At 40.5% G+C, this 20,296-nt stretch overlaps 1 protein-coding gene and 1 long non-coding RNA gene across 8 annotated transcripts in view; one reads left to right on the top strand and one right to left on the bottom strand.

Annotated features, from left to right (window-relative positions):
- Nucleotides 1-15,782, bottom strand: part of LOC117981395 (uncharacterized) — a 50,822-nt gene extending 35,040 nt beyond the window's left edge. The window contains exons 1-3 of one of the 2 annotated variants that reach the window (XR_008626391.2): nucleotides 15,645-15,782; nucleotides 2,636-2,759; nucleotides 1,082-1,360 (exon numbers count right to left, since the gene is read on the bottom strand). This is a non-coding gene — a long non-coding RNA (uncharacterized LOC117981395). Of the gene's footprint in view, nucleotides 1-1,081; nucleotides 1,361-2,635; nucleotides 2,760-15,644 lie in introns of those variants that run through there. The other variant, XR_008626390.2, reaches the window with a different exon arrangement.
- The window catches only part of PCMTD1 (protein-L-isoaspartate (D-aspartate) O-methyltransferase domain containing 1), an 80,950-nt gene continuing 76,173 nt past the window's right edge, over nucleotides 15,520-20,296 (top strand). Inside the window, exon 1 of one of the 6 annotated variants that reach the window (XM_063606754.1) lies at nucleotides 15,520-16,923. In XM_063606754.1, coding sequence (XP_063462824.1) covers nucleotides 16,445-16,923 — 479 coding nt within the window. In that variant the 5' untranslated portion in view covers nucleotides 15,520-16,444. The remainder of the gene's footprint in view (nucleotides 16,924-20,296) is intronic. The other 5 variants (XR_010112933.1, XM_063606755.1, XM_008976876.4 and 2 more) reach the window with 5 other exon arrangements.

Raw genomic sequence — 20,296 nt, 5'->3', positions numbered from 1 at the left:
ATGAATCATACAGATTTAAACATAAAACTTTAAAACTTTTAGAAGATAATAGAAAACTCCTGGGACTTCAAGTTTGGTGAATTCTTGGATGTGACCCCAAAATATCAATTCATAAAAGATAAAAATGATAAAATGAACTGCATCAAAATTAAAAACTTTTAGTCTATGAAAACCCCTGTTAAAAGATAAAAAGACAAGTACAGACATGGAAAAACTATTTGCAAACCACATATTTGACAAAGGATCTAGAACATATAAAGAACTCTCGCTGGGCGTGGTGGCTCATGCCTGCACTTTGGGAGGCTGAGTAGGGAGGACTGCTTGAGCCCAGGAGTTGGAGACCAGCCTGAGCAACATAGTGGGACCTCATCACTACAAAACAACAACAGAAAGTTAGTTGGACATGGGAGCGCATGCCTGTGGTCCCAGCTACTTGGGGAGGTTGAGGTGGGGAATTGCTGGGGCCCAGAAGGTCAAGATAGCAGTGAGCTGTGATTGCACCACTGCACTCCAGACTGGGCTATAGAGTGAGATCCTGTCTCAAAACAAACAAACAAACAAGCAAACAAACACTTTCCAAAAATGTAAATTTGGGAGGTATCAAATATATCAAAAAAGTTCAATTAGAAAATCAGAGAAAGACCCAAAATAACATTTCACTGAAGGGGATATACCAATGGCAACTAAGCACATGAAAAGATATTCAACATCCTTACTTATTAGAATAATTAATGTAAAAAGTAGTGAACTTAAGACTGGTAAAGCTGTGGAGAAGTTAGATCTCTTAGACGTTGCTGGTGAGAATGTCAAATGGTACGGCTATTCTGGAAAATATTTTTTTGCACATCCTTAAAAAACCTAAACATATGCTTACCATAGGACCCAGCAATTGCACTTCTGTGTATTTATCCCAGTGAAAGAAACACTGTCTGCAGAAAAACCTGTACACAAATGTTCATAGCAGCTTTATTTGTTATAGCCCAACATAGAAAAAAACAGCCTAAGTGTACCTCAATAGGTAAATGGTTCAATTAACTCTGGTACATCCATACCAGGTGTATTAGTTCATTTTCTCAATGCTGTAAAGATACTACCTGAGACTGGGTCATTTATAAACAAAAGAGTTTTAATTGACACACAGTTTTGCAGGGAAGGGAAGGGAAGGAAGGGGGGAGGGGAAGTGGAACAGGAAGGGGAAGGGGAAGGGAATCACCTACCATTTGGTCCCTCCTCGGACACATGGGGATCACAATTCGAGATGAGATTTGGGTGGGGACACAGAGCCAGATTCCCATGTCATCAGGGCTTCCCATATCACAGATTCCCATATCATCACAGATTCCCATATCATCAGGGAATACTGTTTAACAATAAAAGAGGTATTATTGATATATGCAACAGCTTCAATGAATCTAAATGGCAGTATTCCGAGTGAAAAGGAAAAGGCAATCTCAAGAGGTCATATACTGTGATTCTATTTTTAAACCATTCTTACCAAAAAAGAAATATAGAGATGGAAAACAGATTAGTAGTTCCCAAGGGTTAGGGATAGTGGTGGTGAGGAGTGGATATGATTATAAAGGGGTACTAGAAGGGACAGCTTTGTGGCGACAGAAGAGTTCTATCTTGATTATGGTGGCAATTACAGAAATCTACGTATGATAAAATTACAGAAAATTATATACATATTGCACCAATATCAAGTTGTTGGTTTTGATATTGTTCTGTAATTATGTAAGATATAGCTACTGGGAGAAATTGAATGATGGGTACATGGAAATTCTGTACTATCTTTACAACTTCCCGTGAGTATATAATTATTTAAAAATAAAAAGTAAAAGCAGAAAAAAAATTGAAATTTATTCAAATAGGCCAGGCGTGGTGGCTCACGCCTGTAATCCCAGCACTTTGGGAGGCCGAGGTGGGCGGATCACGAGGTCAGGAGATGGAGATCATCCTGGCTAACATGGTGAAACCCCATCTCTACTAAAAATACAAAAAAATTAGCCAGGCATGGTGGCGGGCACCTGTAGTCCCAGCTACTCAGGAGGCTGAGGCAGGAGAATGGCGTGAACCCGGGAGGCAGAGCTTGCAGTGAGCTGAGATTGTGCCACTGCACTCCAGCCTGGTCAACAGAGCAAGACTCCGTCTCAAAAAAAAAAAAAAAAAAAAAAAAAAAGAAATTTATCAAATAAAAGAATGAGTATGAATTTTAAAGATAATAGAAATATGTTGAAGAAAAAAATTTTTTAATAACAAGGAAAACAAAAGCAGTTTCTAAAAGAAAAAAACAAAAATCTGTGAGAAAGCAAAATGAAAACATGGCATGATTTTAAGAAAATGGTAGGCTATAGGAAACGCATATCAATTTGAATATTTCTTCTAAAATGGTACATTGTTTCTGAAGAAAACAGTATTTACATAGCTCTAGTAATGAGGGAACTGGGCTGGGCACAGTAGTGGTTCACACCTGTAATTCCAACAATTTGGGAGTCCAGGGCAGAAGGATTGCTTGAAGCCAGGAGTTAGAGACCAGCCCGAGCAACATAGTGAGACCCTGTCTCTACAAAATAATAATAATAATAATAATAATAATAATAATAATAATAAATTAGCTAGGTGTGGGGGCTTGTACCTGTAGTTCCAGTTACTCAGGGAGGCAGAGGTAGAGGATGACTTGAGTCCAGGAGTTTGAAGGTGCAGTGAGCTATGATCGTGCCACTGCACTCCAGTCTGGGTGACAGAGCAAGATCTCATCTCTACAAAAAAAAAAAAAAAAAAAAAAATTAACCTACATAGTAAGATGGCAGAGAGCTATGGCTGCAGAACAGAACATAATCATGATCAACTCTGATATACAAAAGCAAAATCACAGCTTATAAAAGTTGGGAGATGGAAAGACAGAATAGAGGTGGAAGGAGGATCAAAGGAATACATTTCCATTTTTCTTTTTTTTTTTTTTTTTTGAGATGGAGTCTTGCTCTGTCTCCCAAGTTGGAGTGCAGTGGAGCGATCTTGGCTCACTTTAACCTCCACCTCCCAGGTTCAAGTGGTTCTCGTGCCTCAGCCTCCTGAGTAGCTGAGACTACAGGAAAACGCCACCATGCTCAGCTAATTTTTGTATTTTTAGTAGAGGCGGGGTTTCACCATATTGGTCAGGCTAGTCTTGAACTGCTGACCTCATGATCAGCCCACCGCGGCCTCCCAAAGTGCTGGGATTACAGACATGAGCCACCATGCCTGGTCCATTTCTTCAGTTGCAGAGTAGGGACAGTCTATCTTTGTAAATGGAACATGATACGATTTTGAGTTACAATGGTAAATGCCAAAGTTACCAAGGTAAAAAAGAAAAAACAAACAAACAAACAAAAAATGCTGATAAAACTGTATGGGGGCATTAAATCTAAATTCTCATAATATCCTAAAGTTGATAAAAATTAATGAACCAAGTTGGTAAATTAAGCAATAATGGCATAATCACCTTATTTAAAGAAGTAATAGAGATATAGAAGTATAGGACTAAAAGCAGAAATAATTAAACTTGTTGATTCTGGGGAGTGAATGTAAGGGTGGGGTGGATTCAAACAAGGGGCTATTGTATTTCATTTTAAGTCCCATTCTATATGCTTGAGATACTACAATGAAAAAAAAAGATGAATGTTTCCAATTCCTTTGTACAGCTCTATATCAATTTTTGACTGCTGAATATTTAAGCTTTGGAAGTAGGGTAAGCAGACTCCAGTTACCCATCTCTCATAATAAGGAATGTCTGCATGTTGTTGATCCTTTCTGACAGGGGTGAGCCATTGCCTCCTCTGTTTCCCCCAAATGAATACTCAATGATCTCTGACGTAGGCTTAAGTATTTCAAAAATTAAATTAAGTGTATCTAAGCACGGGAGGATCAGGACCTACGATTTTATTTAGCTTTTGTTTTCTTGTTGCATGTAAGGGGCACAAAACTGTACCATGTCAGACAAAAGGATGGTCTTTTATTCTCTGGTTGTAAAACATCTCCAAAATCCTCTAATATTACTCTTGCAATCTAGACCTTTTTTTTCATGAACAGGCACCACACACTCCACCATTTCATATCCCAGTTTTATTTATTTGGGAACATTTACTCTTGTGGATAACAGAATACCAGTCACAAGATCCTTCTTCTGTATTACAAATTCTGCCACTTTGTTTCAGAACTGGGTATCAGGATTCCTCCTCTGCCCAGGTTTCTGCTGTCCCCCAAAAAGAAAGACATGTAGCTGGGCATGGTGGTGCACATCTGTGGTCCCAGCTACTCAGGAGGCTGAGGCAGGATTGCTTGAGCCCAGGTGTTCAAGGTTGCAGTGGGCTGTGAATGCTCTACTTCACTCCAGCCTGAGCAACAGAGCAAGACCCTGTCTCAAAAAAGAAAAAAAAGAAAACAAAGAAAAGAAAAAGAAAGACTTACAATCTTTCTTTGGATAGAGGAAAAAGATGGTGGGCTCTTCAACCCCAGGTTGAGTACTCCATAAATATAATACTGTCTGTGGCAAGATTTCTTCAGAATTTTCTTGTCACTATGAATATTAATCTCCTTCTAAGTCCAGCTAGTCTGGTTTTACATGATTAACATGACTCTGTCCATATTAATTATAATTAATCCTGGCTTAAAAGAGGCACTCACCTCTTTAAGTCTGGTTTTCATTACAAAAAGCATTTGCTGGGTAGTATGAGATAAATGATGCCACCATTCTAAAACAACATCTTTGGCTCCCCATACTTTTCTTAATAGTGAGGTAGAAAATATTGAAATCCTTTGATACACCAATAAGATTTTGTTGTTATTTTACTTTACCATACATAGATGGAAAGATTTTATACATGTATTTTCAGGCACTCTCAAGTGCATTTGAAGTTAAGGCCTTTGTCTTATATATGTCCTCGACTTCTTCCTAGCACCAAATACTACCCCAACACTCAATAACTATTTGGTGTAAGAGTTAGCTAGATTATTTTTTCTTTTGCTGCATCATAGCAGATGGCCAGTGACATCTAGTTGGGCAAGAGTTTTCACATCTAGTGGGAAATACTTTTCACTGAGGAGTTTTCATATCATAGCTATGTTACAATTTCAAGCCTGCTGAATTTCATACCAGAGTAAAAAAGCTTCATATTTTTTACATACTAATATCTTATGCAAGTCTTTCATAAGCCAATAAATGGTTAATTTTTACAAAAGATGCTAATAGACCATTAATGCAAATATATGTATTAGCTTATGGTTTTTATTCCTAGCTATTGTTTTTAATTTTTTTTAATAAAAAAAAATTTTTTTTTGGAGACAGGGTCTCACTCTGTTGCCCAGGCTGAAATGCAGTCATGTGAACATAGCTCACTGTGGCCTTGAACCTCTGGGCTCAAGCAATCATCCTGCCTCCACCTCCTGAGTAGCTGAGACTATATGCGTGTGCCACCACATCCAGCTAATTTTAAATTTTTAGTAGAGATAGGGTCTTGCTATGTTACCTAGGCTAGTCTCAAACTCCTGGCCTCAAGTGATCCTCCTGCCTCAGCCTCCCAATGTGCTGGGATTACAGGTGTGAGCCACCATGCCTGGCCCTGGCTACTGTTTAAGTTCAGGATTATCAAAGAAAAAATGTGCCAGACAAGTTAAATGGGCAAGGTAGACTTTATTCAAGACAACTGTAATAAGGGAGAGAGACTGAACTCAACTCTAGATACCTAGGGATTTATAGCCAGTGGGCAAGGTGAGGTGTTAGTGGATGAAAAATTACTAAGGGGAACTTGATTTATTGTTATGGTGTGAACGTCTGTGTCCTCCCTCCCCACCCAAATTCATTTGTTGAAGCTCTAATTCCCACTGTGGCTATATATGGAGTAAAGAAATAATTAAAATTAAAATTAAAGTTAAAATGAGGTAATAAGAATATGGTCCTGGTTCACTAGGATTAGTGTCCTTATGAGAAGAGACATACTCTCTCTCCCTGCTGGTGCACAGAAAAGAGGCCATGTGAGAACACAGTGAGGAGGCAACCAACTGAACTCAAAAAGAGAGCTCTCACCAGAAACCATCCATGCTGGCAAACTGTCCTTGGCCTCCAGAACTGTGTAAAGATGTCTGTTGTTTAAGCCACCCAGTCTATGGTATTTTGCCATAAGGCAGCCTGAGCAGACTAATACAAGTACCAAGGGTGTGGGGATTCTTGCAAAACCAGGCCCAGCAGGTCAAACATGAAGCCTAGCCAAGAAGAGGGCTGAGAGTAGTGGGACAAAAGTTTGGTCAGGCAGGGTGCAGTGGCTCACGCCTATAAACCCAATTCTTTGGGAGACTGAGGCAGGAGGATCACTTAAAGCCAGGAGTTTGAGACCAGCCTGGGCAACAAAGTGAGACCCCCTATCTGTATATCAAAAAAAAAAATTAGCCAGGTTCAGTGGAGTATGCCCGTAGTCATAGCTACTCAGGAGACTGAGGTGGGAGGACCTCTTGAATCCAGAAGTATGAGGCTGCAGTGAGCTGACTGTACCACCACACTCCAGCCTGGGTGACAAAGTGAGACCTTGTCCCAAAACACACACACACACACACACACACACACACACACACACACACACATAAATAAAGTTTGGTCAGTCTTTTCTCTTGTTCAAGGAAAGAACAGACATTTTTCTTTCCTCTAAATAGTAAGTCCATTTCTAAGTTGGCTTCCTTTTGTTAATTAAGGAAAAGCTAAACTATTCTCTTGAGACTTGCAGTAAAGACTTTTTGTTAGATGGCAAGAGCATTTAATGAAGGGTATTCCTATGAAAATAAAAGAAAAACAAAAATTAATTGTTGGAGCAGACTACGAACCCAGCTGGTGATTCTATACTTCAGGCGTGAAGCACCTGTAGAAGATGGAATAAGGATGGCAGTGGCAATCCAACTGCCACTGCAAACCAACTTCTGGTTTGCAGTTTGAACATTTTGGTGATGATGCAGACCTCAGGGAGGTTTTCATGAGATTGTCATGATCATGGTTATTTCCTACAGCAGAGTGTGGCAGAGGCGGGAGTTCCAGTGAACTTCCTGAGTGGCCTCCACAGCAGTAGCTCTGGGCATGAAGGATGCCCTAACATGATCTTTTGTGATGATGAGCACTTGGAAATTTATCCTGCAGGATTTCTGCAGATCTAGGAGAAAAGGCTGGCTACAAGACAACCTAGAGTCCCAATAAGAATCTGGATAGGCAGGTTTTAGTTAAGTCAGGAAGGTAGAAGTAAATCAGAAACATTTGGAGAGTTGTAGCCAGATATTAAAGGAAACTAGAAGAACTGAAAATTTGATAAAGACTGACACTATGTGTGAAAGAGCAGAGTCCAGTACCATTTACAAGTAGGCAACAAAACTATGTAGGGTTACAAAGAGGTGAAAAATAGCTCAAAGTCAATGTACAGGACTAGAATCTGGTAACCCACAAGGGGGTGTTAATAGTTTTCTACTGAAACAAAGAACTTGTCTCTACAGTCAGAAACAGTTAATTTTCCCAAGATATATAATAGACTATTAATGCATGTACATGAATTAACTCACAGTTTTTGGCTGGGGGCAGTGGCTCACACCTGTAATCCCAGCACTCTGGGAGGCCAAGGCGAGTGGATCACCTGAGGTCAGGAGTTTGAGACCAGCCTGGCCAACATGGCGAAACCACGTCTCTACTAAACATACAAAAATTAGCTGGGCGTGGTGGTGGGGTTCTGAAATTCCAGCTACTCAGAAGGCTGAGGTAGGAGAATTGCTTGAACCCAGGAGGCAGAGGTTGCAGTGAGCCAAGATTGCGCCACTGCACTCCAGCTTGAGACTCTGTCCCAAAAATAAATAAATAAATAAATAAATAAATAAATAAATAACCTTACAGTTTTTTATTCCTGAGTATTATTTAAGTTAGGGGACTATAAAATGTACATATTTGTGAAGTATGCGTTTCTGTTTTACAACTTTTATTTTGTATTATTCCTGTTATCTAAAAGGATCTTGAATCATGTTTTGGATTTTGTTTTCTTCTTTGCTACTGCTCCTCTTGCTTACTGACAAAACTTTAAAAACTCTTATCTTGACCATAAGAACTGTTTTAAGTTAGCATCCTCAAAGACTTATCATTACCAAGATTGTGACTAAGGTAGTGGCAAAGGAACTTATCTGCCCATATAAGAATACATTTTTCATTATTAAAATAAATAATCTCATTGGTATGTGGCTTCTTGTTTGAATATGTAACACTGGGACTTTTCATACTCATATTCTGTTCTTCTTGGAAAATGGGAAAAGTACCTGTCCCCCTGCAGGTAGTCTGAGCCATATGAACGTGGACAGAAGTGATGTGTGCCATTTTCAGGCAGGATCACTTATTTGCTAGCATAAGACACTGCAAGAACTCTCTTTCCATCATAACAATAGAAAGCACATGTCAATATGATGGTGTTAGGAGTACTGAGCCAACTCATGGAGGACAGCTACCCTGGAATACTGTCTGATATATAAACTTTTGCCATGATAGGCTACTGCAATTTTGTGTCATTTGTTAGAGCAGCATAATCTAGCCTATCCAGACTGATACAGTTAAATGAGTTCTGTATTAGCAGTGTCCAGGTTTGGATGATAAATTATATATATCTCTCCATATAATTTATATAGATATACATATATATTATATATATAATATCTCTATATAAGATATACTGATATAATATATAAATAATTTTAATATATAAATTATATATAGAGCTATATAACTAATTTTTTAATGACAAAAATTATAACTACATAATTTATAGATATATTATAGATATATAAATTATATCTGTATGTATGATATATATTATATATATACATTACAATTTTTATATATAAATTATATGCAGAGAGAGATATATATATAATTTATCATCCAAACCTGGACACTTCTGAGAGTGACACGGAAAACCATTAGTCATTCCATCAGGATAACAGTCATAAACTGGGACTGACTTGAGCAAACCAGGCTGTGTGGTCGTCTGAAGTACGTGGCAAGCAAAAGTAGAGGTGTTGAGAACCCCTGACCACCAGACAGCTTTCCAAGAATATTTTCTCATGACATGTTGGAATGTCATTAAACAACCACAAGAGATTAAGTTTTAGATCATAAGGTAATATAGCCTAGTCAAAGAGGATAGCTCAGTTTAGAAAATCTGGTAAGCCAAGTATATTCTAATTATTTAAATTTTTTAAAATAATTAATAAATTATTTTTGACTTTGAGCTCATATTTTTTGAAACAAATGAGAAATTTTTCTTGGAGTTATACTCTCAGGTCTCCTATCTACAGGATGATTAAAATATTCTGGAATCTCACATATAGTCAAATCATTGAGGAGGCTCTGTGGGTCATAAGCAATTGGTTGTGAGAGGCTTGTTGTCCTAGCTGGGATGGACCCTTCAGTTCTGGAAGTTCTGCAGATTCGATTCTATATGTGGGGCATGAGGAAATGAGGCAAAGGTGGAAACCCCAAGTGGAAAACTCCTGCCTATGTGTAGCATGCATCCATTTCCCCTGAGGTTTTGCCACCTGCTATGATGCTGTTTGGTAAACAGATTTTGGCTTGTTTTACTGCTCAATGAATCCATATTCCTCTTTTCCATTTATAGTGTGGGGAGGAAATTAGGGTCATTGCTGTACAAGAAAAGTCTGCTTTTTGCCCTGCCAAAAACTTCATTACGTCACCAAGGCAAGGAATCGCACAATTGGCTATCTGCTAAAATACATTAGGGGAAAAGAAAAAGGTGTAAAATAAAAATACAGTTGCCCCTCAGTATCCACAGGGGGTTGGTTCCAGGACTTCCCACCCTTGCATACCAAAATCTGGATGCTCAAATCCCTGATATAAAATACGGTAGTATTTGCATATAACCTACGCACATCCTCCCATATATGATAAATAATGTCTAGATTACTAATAATATCTAATACAATGTAAATGTTATATGAAGTCTTCCTTTCCTGTTTACCTTGTCTGGTGCTTTTGTTTTCTTTTTCTTTTTTTGTGGGGGGGATGGAGTGTCACTCTGTCGTCCAGGCTGGAGTGCAGTGGTGCAATCTTGGCTCACTGCAAGCTCCGCCTCCCAGGTTCATGCCATTCTCCTGCCTCAGTCTCCCGAGTAGCTGGGACTACAGGTGCCCGCCACCATGCCCAGCTAATTTTTTGTATTTTTAGTAGAGACCGGGTTTCACCGTGTTAGCCAGGATGGTCTCGATCTCCTGACCTCGTGATCCGCCTGCCTCCGCCTACCAAAGTGCTGGGATTACAGGTGTGAGCCACCGTGCCCAGTCGTCTGGTGCTTTTTTTCTTTGATATTCCTGAACTTAAACAGTAGCTAGGGCCAGGCACGGTGGCTGACACTAGTAATCCTAGCACTTTGGGAGGCTGAGGCAGGAGGATCACTTGAGGCCAGGAGTTTGAGACCAGCCTGGGCAACATTATGAGACTTCCATCTCTACTAAGAATTTAAAAATTAGCTCCATGATGTGGCACATGCATGTAGTTCCAGCTGCTTAGGAGGCAGAGGCAGGAGGATTGCTTAAACCCAGGAGTTCAAGACTGCAGTGAGCTATGATCACATCGCTGCATTCCAGCCTGGGCAACAGAGTGAGACTCTGTCTCCAAAAAATACAACAACAAAAAACTGTAGCTAGGAACAAAAACCATAAGCTAATTCATGCACTGGCATTAATGGTCTATTAACATATATTTTGTGAAAATTAACCATTTCTTGGTTTATTAAAGTCTTGCCTAAGATATAAGTATATAAAAAATATGACTGAAGCTTTTGTCTCTGGTAGGAAATTCAGCATGTATTGTTTAGGGAATAATGACCAAACAAAAGTCTACACATTTAGTACAGATGCAACCATCCATTTTTGGGGGGAATATTTTCCATCTGTGGTTGATTGACTCTATGGTGTGGAACCCATGGATATGGAAGGCCAACTATATAAACTAATATGTCAGAGATGTATCTCATTTTTCAACCTTTTAATTAGAAACCAAGGGAAGCTAAGAACACAGAAAGTCCTCCTGCCTAAAACAATCTAGCTATAGCTTACTCCTGAGGCCTCAAATTCCTTATAAGTAATAGAACATCATTATTTAATTCCTTTGTAAAAATTGTAGATTGAGTTTTTAAGAACTGTTTAAATAAAAATATTCCTGGAGGGAAATAAAGCTGATTTCATATATTAAGTATCTTGTCATTAACTTTTTTTTTTTTATCACATGGTCTTTCTAACATGGTTCTAGCTGAGTCCTGTGTCCAGCAGGACACATTGCAGATTAGGAGAAGAAAGGTGGGGTCAAAGGACAGCACTGATGGAGAAGGCATGGATGACACCATAGAGGGGGCACCCGCACAGCTGCAGGCAGCCTGAGGGCACTGCTTACTGAGGTTACGGAAAAGAAAGGAGGGAGGATAGCTGCAATACATGCTGCTCATGTTACACACTGGTTTACAGCTAGTCCTGGCAGCAGGGGCAGTGGAAACAGTGTGATCCAACCACCTGTGTTTTTTAGACTACATTTATCACTTAGCCATGACCTTCAAGTTGGGTAACACTGAACACTTTTCCAGGGACTTTGGTGTGGATCACTCTCTGTAAATATCTCCTTGAAGGAACATAGAATTGAAATAACATTTTGAGGTATTTTTGCTGAAAAAAGAGTTCATTATCGAGGCTAGCTTTTGTTTTAGGATTTTTCATTTCAAAGTCTCTGTTCTGCCCTAATAATGAATTTGTTGTCACAGCTCCTATTTTTACTATTATTTTTAGCAAACTATTCTATTTAGTGGAATTAAAAAAAAAAAAAGATCAGTTGGTTCTAGTCAACTCTTCATAATTGCTCTGTTCATCAACCTAGAGCCAAGAAGAATCCATACATATGAATTATCATTTCAGGGCCTGGACTTACTACTGTGGTTCAGTATCTGACCAAGAAAGATAGGTTTACTGACCAAAGCCTTTTTCATCTTCATTTCAGAATTCAAATGTCATACTTAAAAACACACATACATACATATAATGTGCACACACACACACATAAACACAGTAACTTCATTTACACTATGAATCACTAAAGCAGACTCTGAAATGGTTTCACCTAACTACAGTAATAGTTATATACAGCATAATTTTTAGTTCTAATACAAGGTACTTGCGTCAGCTACATTTACATAAAAGTGAACACTTAAGTTTTGGCTCCTTGCTGGCTGTTGCATCCAATCTAATGACCACCAAAATCTGGCTGCAGTCTATCTTTCTAGGCTTAGCTCCCATTATCCTTTTTGCATTCTATGTTCTAACTAAATCAGATTAATCTCTGCTCTTTGAAAACAAATGATCTATGTAAGAGTTATTCTTTTATATTCCATGTTCCTAAAATAGCTATTCTCTTTATCTCCATAATTCAAAAATTCTATTCAAATTTCAAAGCTTGATTCAAATTTGACTTCTGCCATGGAACACTACTATGGAGCAAGAGTATTTTATTTGTACCCTTACTATTATGTCAAGGGTCACTTTCCTCCTTCTATTATTTGAATGTAAGTTTATTAAGACAGAAGCTATATCATATATTATTGCAATATCCTCAGCATCTATCATAGTGTCAGAAAATGTTTATTGAACTTTAATAGATTCTTTAAAAAATATTAAATTTTACATATACATTAAAAAGATGTTTATCCACAGTTTTGATGCACTTAAGTTTATAAGCAGAAGTTTTCCTTTTTCTCCACTCCATGATTCTGTTTTTTAAGAAGCAGAATTTTTAATAAAGGAAAGATATCTATATAGATTAAGCACCATATAAGAGTAATTTTAACTTGAGTTAAAGTCACTTTTTGTTTACTGTAGACAATAAATTATAAATGCTTATTTTTCTAAAAGAAATTCATTTTTTTGATAACTTATATTTCCTTTTATTGGAAGATTATCCTAGCATTAAAATCTATGTAATTGAGGGATTATATGTGCAATTTAAAATAAAATTATGCTTTCCCAAAGTCATTTAATCCTATTAATTGTCAAGTGAATATTTCAGAAATTACTGACCTTTTTAATACTGAAAATGAAATCTGCCTGTGCAGACTACATCCAATTAGAAACTAACTCCTGGGCTCAAGTAATCCTCCCATCTCAGCTTCTGGAATAGCTGGGACTACAGGCATGCATCACCACACTCAGGTAATTTTTAAATTTTTTGTAGAGATGAGGTCTCACTATGTTGCTCAGGCTGATCTTGAAATCTTGCAACTTCTGAGCTCAAATGATTCTCCCACCTCTGCTTCCTATAGGGCTGGGACTATAGTCGTGAGCCACTGTGCCTGGCCAATGACAATTCTCTTTAAGAGAGAAAATACTTCTGTTTTTGCTTTTTTTTTTTTTTTTTGCAGGGGGAGGGGGATGGTGAGGTAGGGGAGGTGATGAATTTAACTGTACTGAAAATGGTACAAGGAAATCAAACTGCAGAAAAAAACAGTTCCATATTTAGTTACATTTTAGTTTTGGGTTTTCCCCAGACATTGCAGGCCAAATTAGAGTTAAGATGAGGAAATCCTTTCAGTCCTCACAGACCAGACTTGGCTTTATAAAACATAATCAAGTCCCACTATACAACCTAGGTGTTAGGAAGCAACTAGAGTTTTCAAGGTAGATCTGGGCAACACGCAGACACCTCCATTTCTGAGGCTGAAGGAAACATGCACCAGTGCTAACTGCCACGCATATGAAAAATGTGAACTCCTAGCATGGTGACAGTAGCTGTATGCTGAATACCATTTAATTTAATAAGCATTTGTTTGTTGAATACCTTATGCATTCAAATAACAGAGCACTTCTGATACAACAATGCTTCAGCCTACACAGTATTCTGAAAGGAGTCCCAAATAGCTCAATTTTACTTTGGGTATTTTCTGCTTAATAATAAAAGTGAAGCAACCTCGTATGAAGAATTAAGTTATTACAGTGTCATTGCTGTTGCCAGGACCAAACTTACTGTAACAATGTATCAAGAACTCTAGGAATAAACTGTGTGTGGGTTATCTAAATTTATCAAAGTCTAAATAAATCTCTAAATGATTCTAGATGATAATTTAAAATTTAAATTACTCATTCAACAAATGCTGAGTATCGGTGTTGTAGCAGCCACTGTATCAGGCCCTGCAGAGAAATAGTGAGCATACTGGGTATGTGCCCAACTTTCATGATTACAAATTAGTAGGAAGTCACACACAAGAAGTGAATTATAGCCAGACGTGGTGGCTCATGCCTGTAATCCCAACACTTTGGGAGGCCGAGGCGGGTGGATCACTTGAGATCGGAGTTTGAGGCCAGCCTGGCCAACCGGGGAAACCCCATCTCTACTAAAAATACAAAAATTAGCAGGGGGTGGTGGTGCGCTCCTGTGATCCTAGCTACTTGGGAGGCTGAGGCAGAACTGCTTGAAGCCGGGAGGTGGAGGTTGCAGTGACCAGAGATCACGCCACTGCACTCCAGCCTGGGCAAAAGAGCAAAAGACTCTGTCGCCCCCACCCAAAGATGAATTATATGTGTAAGGTATGGAGGCATAATCAGAAATTACGTGAAGGTAGAGATGGGGTGTGCCTACCACAGGAAAATTACAGGTGATAGAGTGCTTTACTTGCTGTTCAACTACTCACCCACAAGACTAGCATTTGGTGTTGTTTCTTAAGAAGGTATTTACTAGCAGTCTTATTTAAAAAATGACCTGTGTTTAACTTTCCAGCCGCAGAAGAGAAAAAAGGTCTAGAACCCTGAAAAATTCCCATAGCAGAAGGAAGAAAGTAAAGGAAAATATGCTTTTAAAAAATGGAGAGAAAACAGGGGAAACGGCTGTAAGAGTTGTTTAATGATTTTAGCTATTTTCTTTAGATTACCATTTGTACTTTTTTTGTTTGTTTATGGTAAGATAGTTTTCATGTGCCAAAATTTCTGCTTGGACTAACAGAAAATTCATCCTGTAAGATTGTTATATGATCCCACAACGGTTAGGAGTGCCCTGGGTCCAGGCAGAAATCCAAAGATGGAGGTAACACATGTGACCCGCAGCTCTACTCCAGAATGCAGATGAATAGAGATTTTGAACAGTCCGGAGCTCAATGTCCACTGAATATGCACTCATACTTTAAACCTAAATAAAGTGAAGCCTTTGAGTTAAATGGCAGAGCGCCTCAGCAGCAATTTTGCTCGTTTTCAAGTTCTTATTTCGTGATTTGAAGCTTTTGACCTTGCTAGCATGTTCTTTCTGAACGCTTTTGCAGATGGTTGGTTATGGTGGGGAGTAGTAACCCTAGCATAAAGACGTTCTAATTCTAACTTACCTTAGGTAACTTATAAGGGTAGCTTACGCTCACTCTCACACTTGAAAATCAGAACCGAACAGAATTCACACGACGGAAGCAAATCATGCTACAACCTACTATTAGAGACTGGAGGGAAACGCACAAAGATTAATGAACAACAAAGAACACTTCAAAAAGTACAGTATTTGGAAAAGACATGCCTTTATGTACACTAAAACTAATTTAAAAAAATTAAATGCAGTTTGCTAGGAGTCTTACAAGTATTAACAGCATGTTCACTGCTTAGGATCCTTAGTAGCAATATTTTCCCGGCTCGCCTGCCCCTATGTCTCATTTCCTCTTCTTTTTTTTTTTGAGATGGAGTTTCGCTCTTGTCGCCCAGGCCAGGTGCCATCTCAGCACTGCAACCTCCGACTCCCGGGTTCAAGCGATTCTCCTACCTCAGCCTCCCGAGTTGCTGGGACTACAGGCGCACGGCACCACACCCGGCTAATTTTTGTATTTTTAGTAGAGACGGGGTTTCACCATGTAGGCCAGGCTGGTCTCTAAGTCCTGACCTCAGGTGATCCGCCTGTCTCGGCCTCCCAAAGTGCTGGGATGACAGGCGTGAGCCACTCCACCCGGCCCTCTTCTCGACTTTCTATCCCTCCTCCTCAACACCCTTTCCTTCTGGAAATGGGCTTTGGGGTGGTTAACCAAGCCCAGGGAAACTTGCGTGGCCCAGCATCTTCCGTCCGCTGCAGGAGGAGCACACGCCCCCGGCCCGGGTCAGCAAGACGCGGGAAAGCGGCCACGCCGGGCGTCCGGGAGCTGAGGCTGGAGGGCGCCTGGCAGGCAGGGCGGGGCCCAGGCGGCGGGAGTGCTTATGACCGGCGCTGGGGGGAACTTCTGGACGTCAAGGGGCCACTATAAAGCGGCACAGTCTTGAGCCTTCGCTCTTCACCTAAGTCAGTGAGCGCCCTTCGCAAAGCCTCTGTGGAGGTAACAATTGGGGGTTCGCCTCCAAATCCAGGAATGCACCTCAAAAATGCTCCTACACCGTAAGACCCTGTCCTTCAATGCAAAGGGGACTGTGCGGCGAGGCACCGACAAGCCGTAGCCCTGAGACCACTGAAAGCCTGCACCCCAGCGCCGGTGCGAGAACGTGGAGATGGGGGTGGGGAGGAGAGGTGGAGGCCATGCTCTCGCGTGATCTCCCCTACCGCCATCGTCTTCTAGCCTGTCAAGGCCTCGCGTTGTTTGGGTTTGGGGGCGGAGCGAGCCCTGAGGGGGGCGGGACCAGATGGGGGCGTCTCCCGGCCTTGTTGACTTTGGCGTCCGCTGGGAGCTGCCCCTGTGCCCGTGGCTCTCTGCGCATGCCCGGACCCCGGCGGCTCCGGAGTCCGGGAGGCTCTGGCTGCTCCAGTCGCGGGTCCGGGCCCCGCCTCTCCACTCGGCGGTGGCGTCCGTATCGTTATTGTGGTGGTAGCGGCGTCTGGCTGCTGCGGACCCCGCCGAGTCCTAGCGCCTGGCCTGCGCGCCGCTGCCCGCGCCACAGGTAACGCCGCCGCCAGTGGGGGCTCGGGGTCGTGGGGTGTGCGAGTCCCGCGTGCTGGGGCCGGGCGGGCGACTGGGATGCGCTTGGAGGCCAGAGAGCCAGGGGGACGGCAGCCGAGAGTCGGGGGCAGGGGGACTTAAGGGCGGGCAGGTCGGGGGCCAGGAAACTGAGGCGCTGCGGGGCAGGTTGGGGGAAGGACGAGCCGGGGGCGGAGGACTTGGGAGGTCGGGGAGTCGAAAGGGGCCCAGCGAAGCCTGGAGGTCGGGAGCCGGGGTCCCCGGAGCCGGGGAGGTCGGGGGCCCGAGGGAGGCCGGGGCGCCGCGTCCTCGGCCCGTCCTCGGCTCTGACCTGGGCTTGGGGACCAGAGTCCCGAGGCGGGCGTCTTGAGATGCCCGCGGGCCCCTTAGGGCCGTTTTGGATCCGCCCAGTGCCTTCTGTTGTTTTGGTTTTGGAGGAAGAGAATCCAGTCTACGTAGACTCGGGGAAGCCTCGGGGGCTGGGAGGGGACTGAGAGATTATAGCAGGCGCCAAGGCCTCTTTTTGTGTTTTTGAGCGTCTACTACCGTTCAGGGGAAGTGCAGTGCCCGCGTTTTGCTTGGGGAATTTCAGACACCGGCATGGGGAGGACCCACGGGCAGAACCCGAGGGAGTAATTTTGCAAATCCAAGATTTTTTGGAACTTCTATAATTTTGTTTTCGCGTGTCCTCTTTTTAGAATCGAGAAACCAGAGATATATTTTTAACATTACAAATCAGAAGAATTTGCTACGGAGGAAAAAAGTATGCTTTTAGCAGTGTTTTTCCCCTATTTATTTTTTTAATTACAAAAGTACTGCGTGCTCCTTGAGAAAAACATGAAGCAGCCAAACAATGAGGAAACCTGCCCTCTCTCGCACCCTTCCCCCCATATTTCTCCTTCTTACTACCCAGGATAGCCAGTCTCCAAGTGTGGTGGGTAGTTATTCAGGATTTTTTTTTCTGTGCATTTAATGAGTGTGCTTTAGAAACAAGATTGGGATCATATATAGTACAGTATATCGTTTTATTAGCCAACAATGCATCATGAATATTCCTCCATTTTATTACACACCTCATTATTTTAAAAAATATTATTACTATGTGTTAGAGAATCCAATCTACGTAGGCTCGGGGAAGCCTTTTCTTCATTGTTAAACATGGTCGCCAAGTTTTCAAAAATCAATAGCTTTGAAAAGGGCTACAAGCCAATATTTTGAAACAGTGTGGCAAAACTTTCAGAATGTCTGCGGCCAGACGACATTACTTTCGTATTAAGCAGATTAATATGTTTACGTATTGCTTAATGGTAGTTTACATGAGGCTAGATGACTCCATAAAACATAAAGTTGCTGAATTAGTTTACTTTTTGTTTTTTTTTGATTTCATTTTTTTCTAAGTAAATTTTAATTCCATATGGTCAGTTGAACACTTGTAATTTCTTTAACATGAAGTAGCTAATATGTGAAGGAAAGGTAAGGTAGGAAAGATAGAAAGCTAGTGGCCCTAGCCTGAGACAAGAAAAAAAAAGCAACAGGGATTAAATATTTTGGTAAGTAAGCTATAGGGAGTAAACTGGAAGTGGAAGGGTGATACTACACTGCCTACTATTAAGACAGAAAGCTAGGAAATTCCCATTGCATACTGTATTTCTGTGTGCAGAAGAGCTGGAGGCTTTGTTGATTTAATCACTAGCTTGTATTTATTAAAAATGTACTGTGTTCATCTTGGTGCTAGCTTCCAGGGAAAGAACAACTGAGGAAGTTAATCACGAACAACGTCTGGTTCTAAACATGCATAGCCTGAAATTTTAAGCCAAATTGTGTAGTATTTTATTATTTGGAAACTGTGCTTGAAAGGAATAAAAAAATCCATGACATTTTAATTATTTTTGGTAATATGCTCATATTTCTCATAACAACATAAGTGACATTCTTCTCATTCTATAGAGTAATAAATAGAGGCTTTGAGTAAAAACTGCTCAAGATCCCATTGCTTTTTTTTTTTTTTTTTTTTGTAATAGTGCGTGTTTATATTCAGGAGTGCTTAATCCAAGAACCTGTGTTTTCTGCTCTTGTTTTACCTCCTATGAACGAAAAATTGTTGCCCTTACGGTTTTTTCTGCTTTCTTTGAAATGTTCCTTACAGAATAACTACATGAATGTAATCACATGCATTTAAAATAGTCTAGAGAATATAGTGTGAAACTATAATGGTATTTTTTTAGATGAGGTTTCTGGTGGCATATTACTAAAATTTTAAACTCCTTGATCTTACGCTGTTAACCAAGAAGATGGGGGTTTGTGTTACTTTAGACACTTCTGGGTGCCATGGTAAATTGGGATATTATTGTAAATTGTAGCTCTCACAGCTGTGTATTGCTTACAAACTCGGAAGGATAGTCTCATATCAGTAAACATTTTTATGAACGTAGTTGAACTTTTTTGTAAACTAATGTGCTGGAAAGAATACCAAGAGGGCCCTAAAAAAGTCTAAAAGGATTAAAATTTACTTATGTAATTATTGGCATTTTAAAATATTTGGTAGTCACTTAAAATGCATAATGACAGACAATAGGGTGTCATAATATGGTTTATTAATCTTTTTTCATTTTCCACTAGATGTGGCAACTACGTAGTTGGAAGAAATGTGGCGGCCAGGGGCAGTGGCTCACGCCTGTAATCCTAGCACTTTGGGAGGCTGAGGCAGGTGGATCACCTGAGGTCAGGAGTTCGAGTCCAGCCTGGCCAACATGGCAAAACCCCGTCTCTACTAAAAATACAAAAATTAGCCGAGCTTGGTGGTGGGCACCTGTAATCCCAACTACTCGGGAGGCTGAGGCAGGAGAGTAGCTTGAACCTGGGAGTCAGAGGTTGCAGTGAGCCCAGATCGCTCCACTTCACTCCAGCCTGGTCAAAAGAGTGAGACTCTGTCTCAAAAAAAAAAAAAAAAAAAAAAAAAAAAAAAGAAATGGGACAAATACTAACATTAATAAAGTATGGTCAGTTGTAATCTGTATTTGAGAAGAAACCAAAAATACAGGAAAAGCTTTGACATTTTACTGGCAATTGTTAAGGATGATAATTGGATTCATACCTAAATGGCGTATCTGCCATTGATTATCTCTCGGTCAACTTAACATTGGATGTTGGATGTGAGTGGGTTTTATAATTAGGTGACACAGAAATATTTCAGCCCCCTAAAGACGTTTTTAGAATATGGTAAGATTTTTTCAGCTGTTGAAGTGGGGAAGGATTGTGAATCAAACACTATGTGTATGTATATTCTCAAAAATGAATGAGAGGTATTGCTGATGGGAAGACATAGCATATTTTCCAGTTTAACCTGAAAATCCTTT

Source organism: Pan paniscus, chromosome 7, assembly GCF_029289425.2.
Source record: "Pan paniscus chromosome 7, NHGRI_mPanPan1-v2.0_pri, whole genome shotgun sequence".
Lineage (NCBI taxonomy): Eukaryota > Metazoa > Chordata > Mammalia > Primates > Hominidae > Pan > Pan paniscus.
This window is presented reverse-complemented; position numbering and strand designations above follow the sequence as displayed.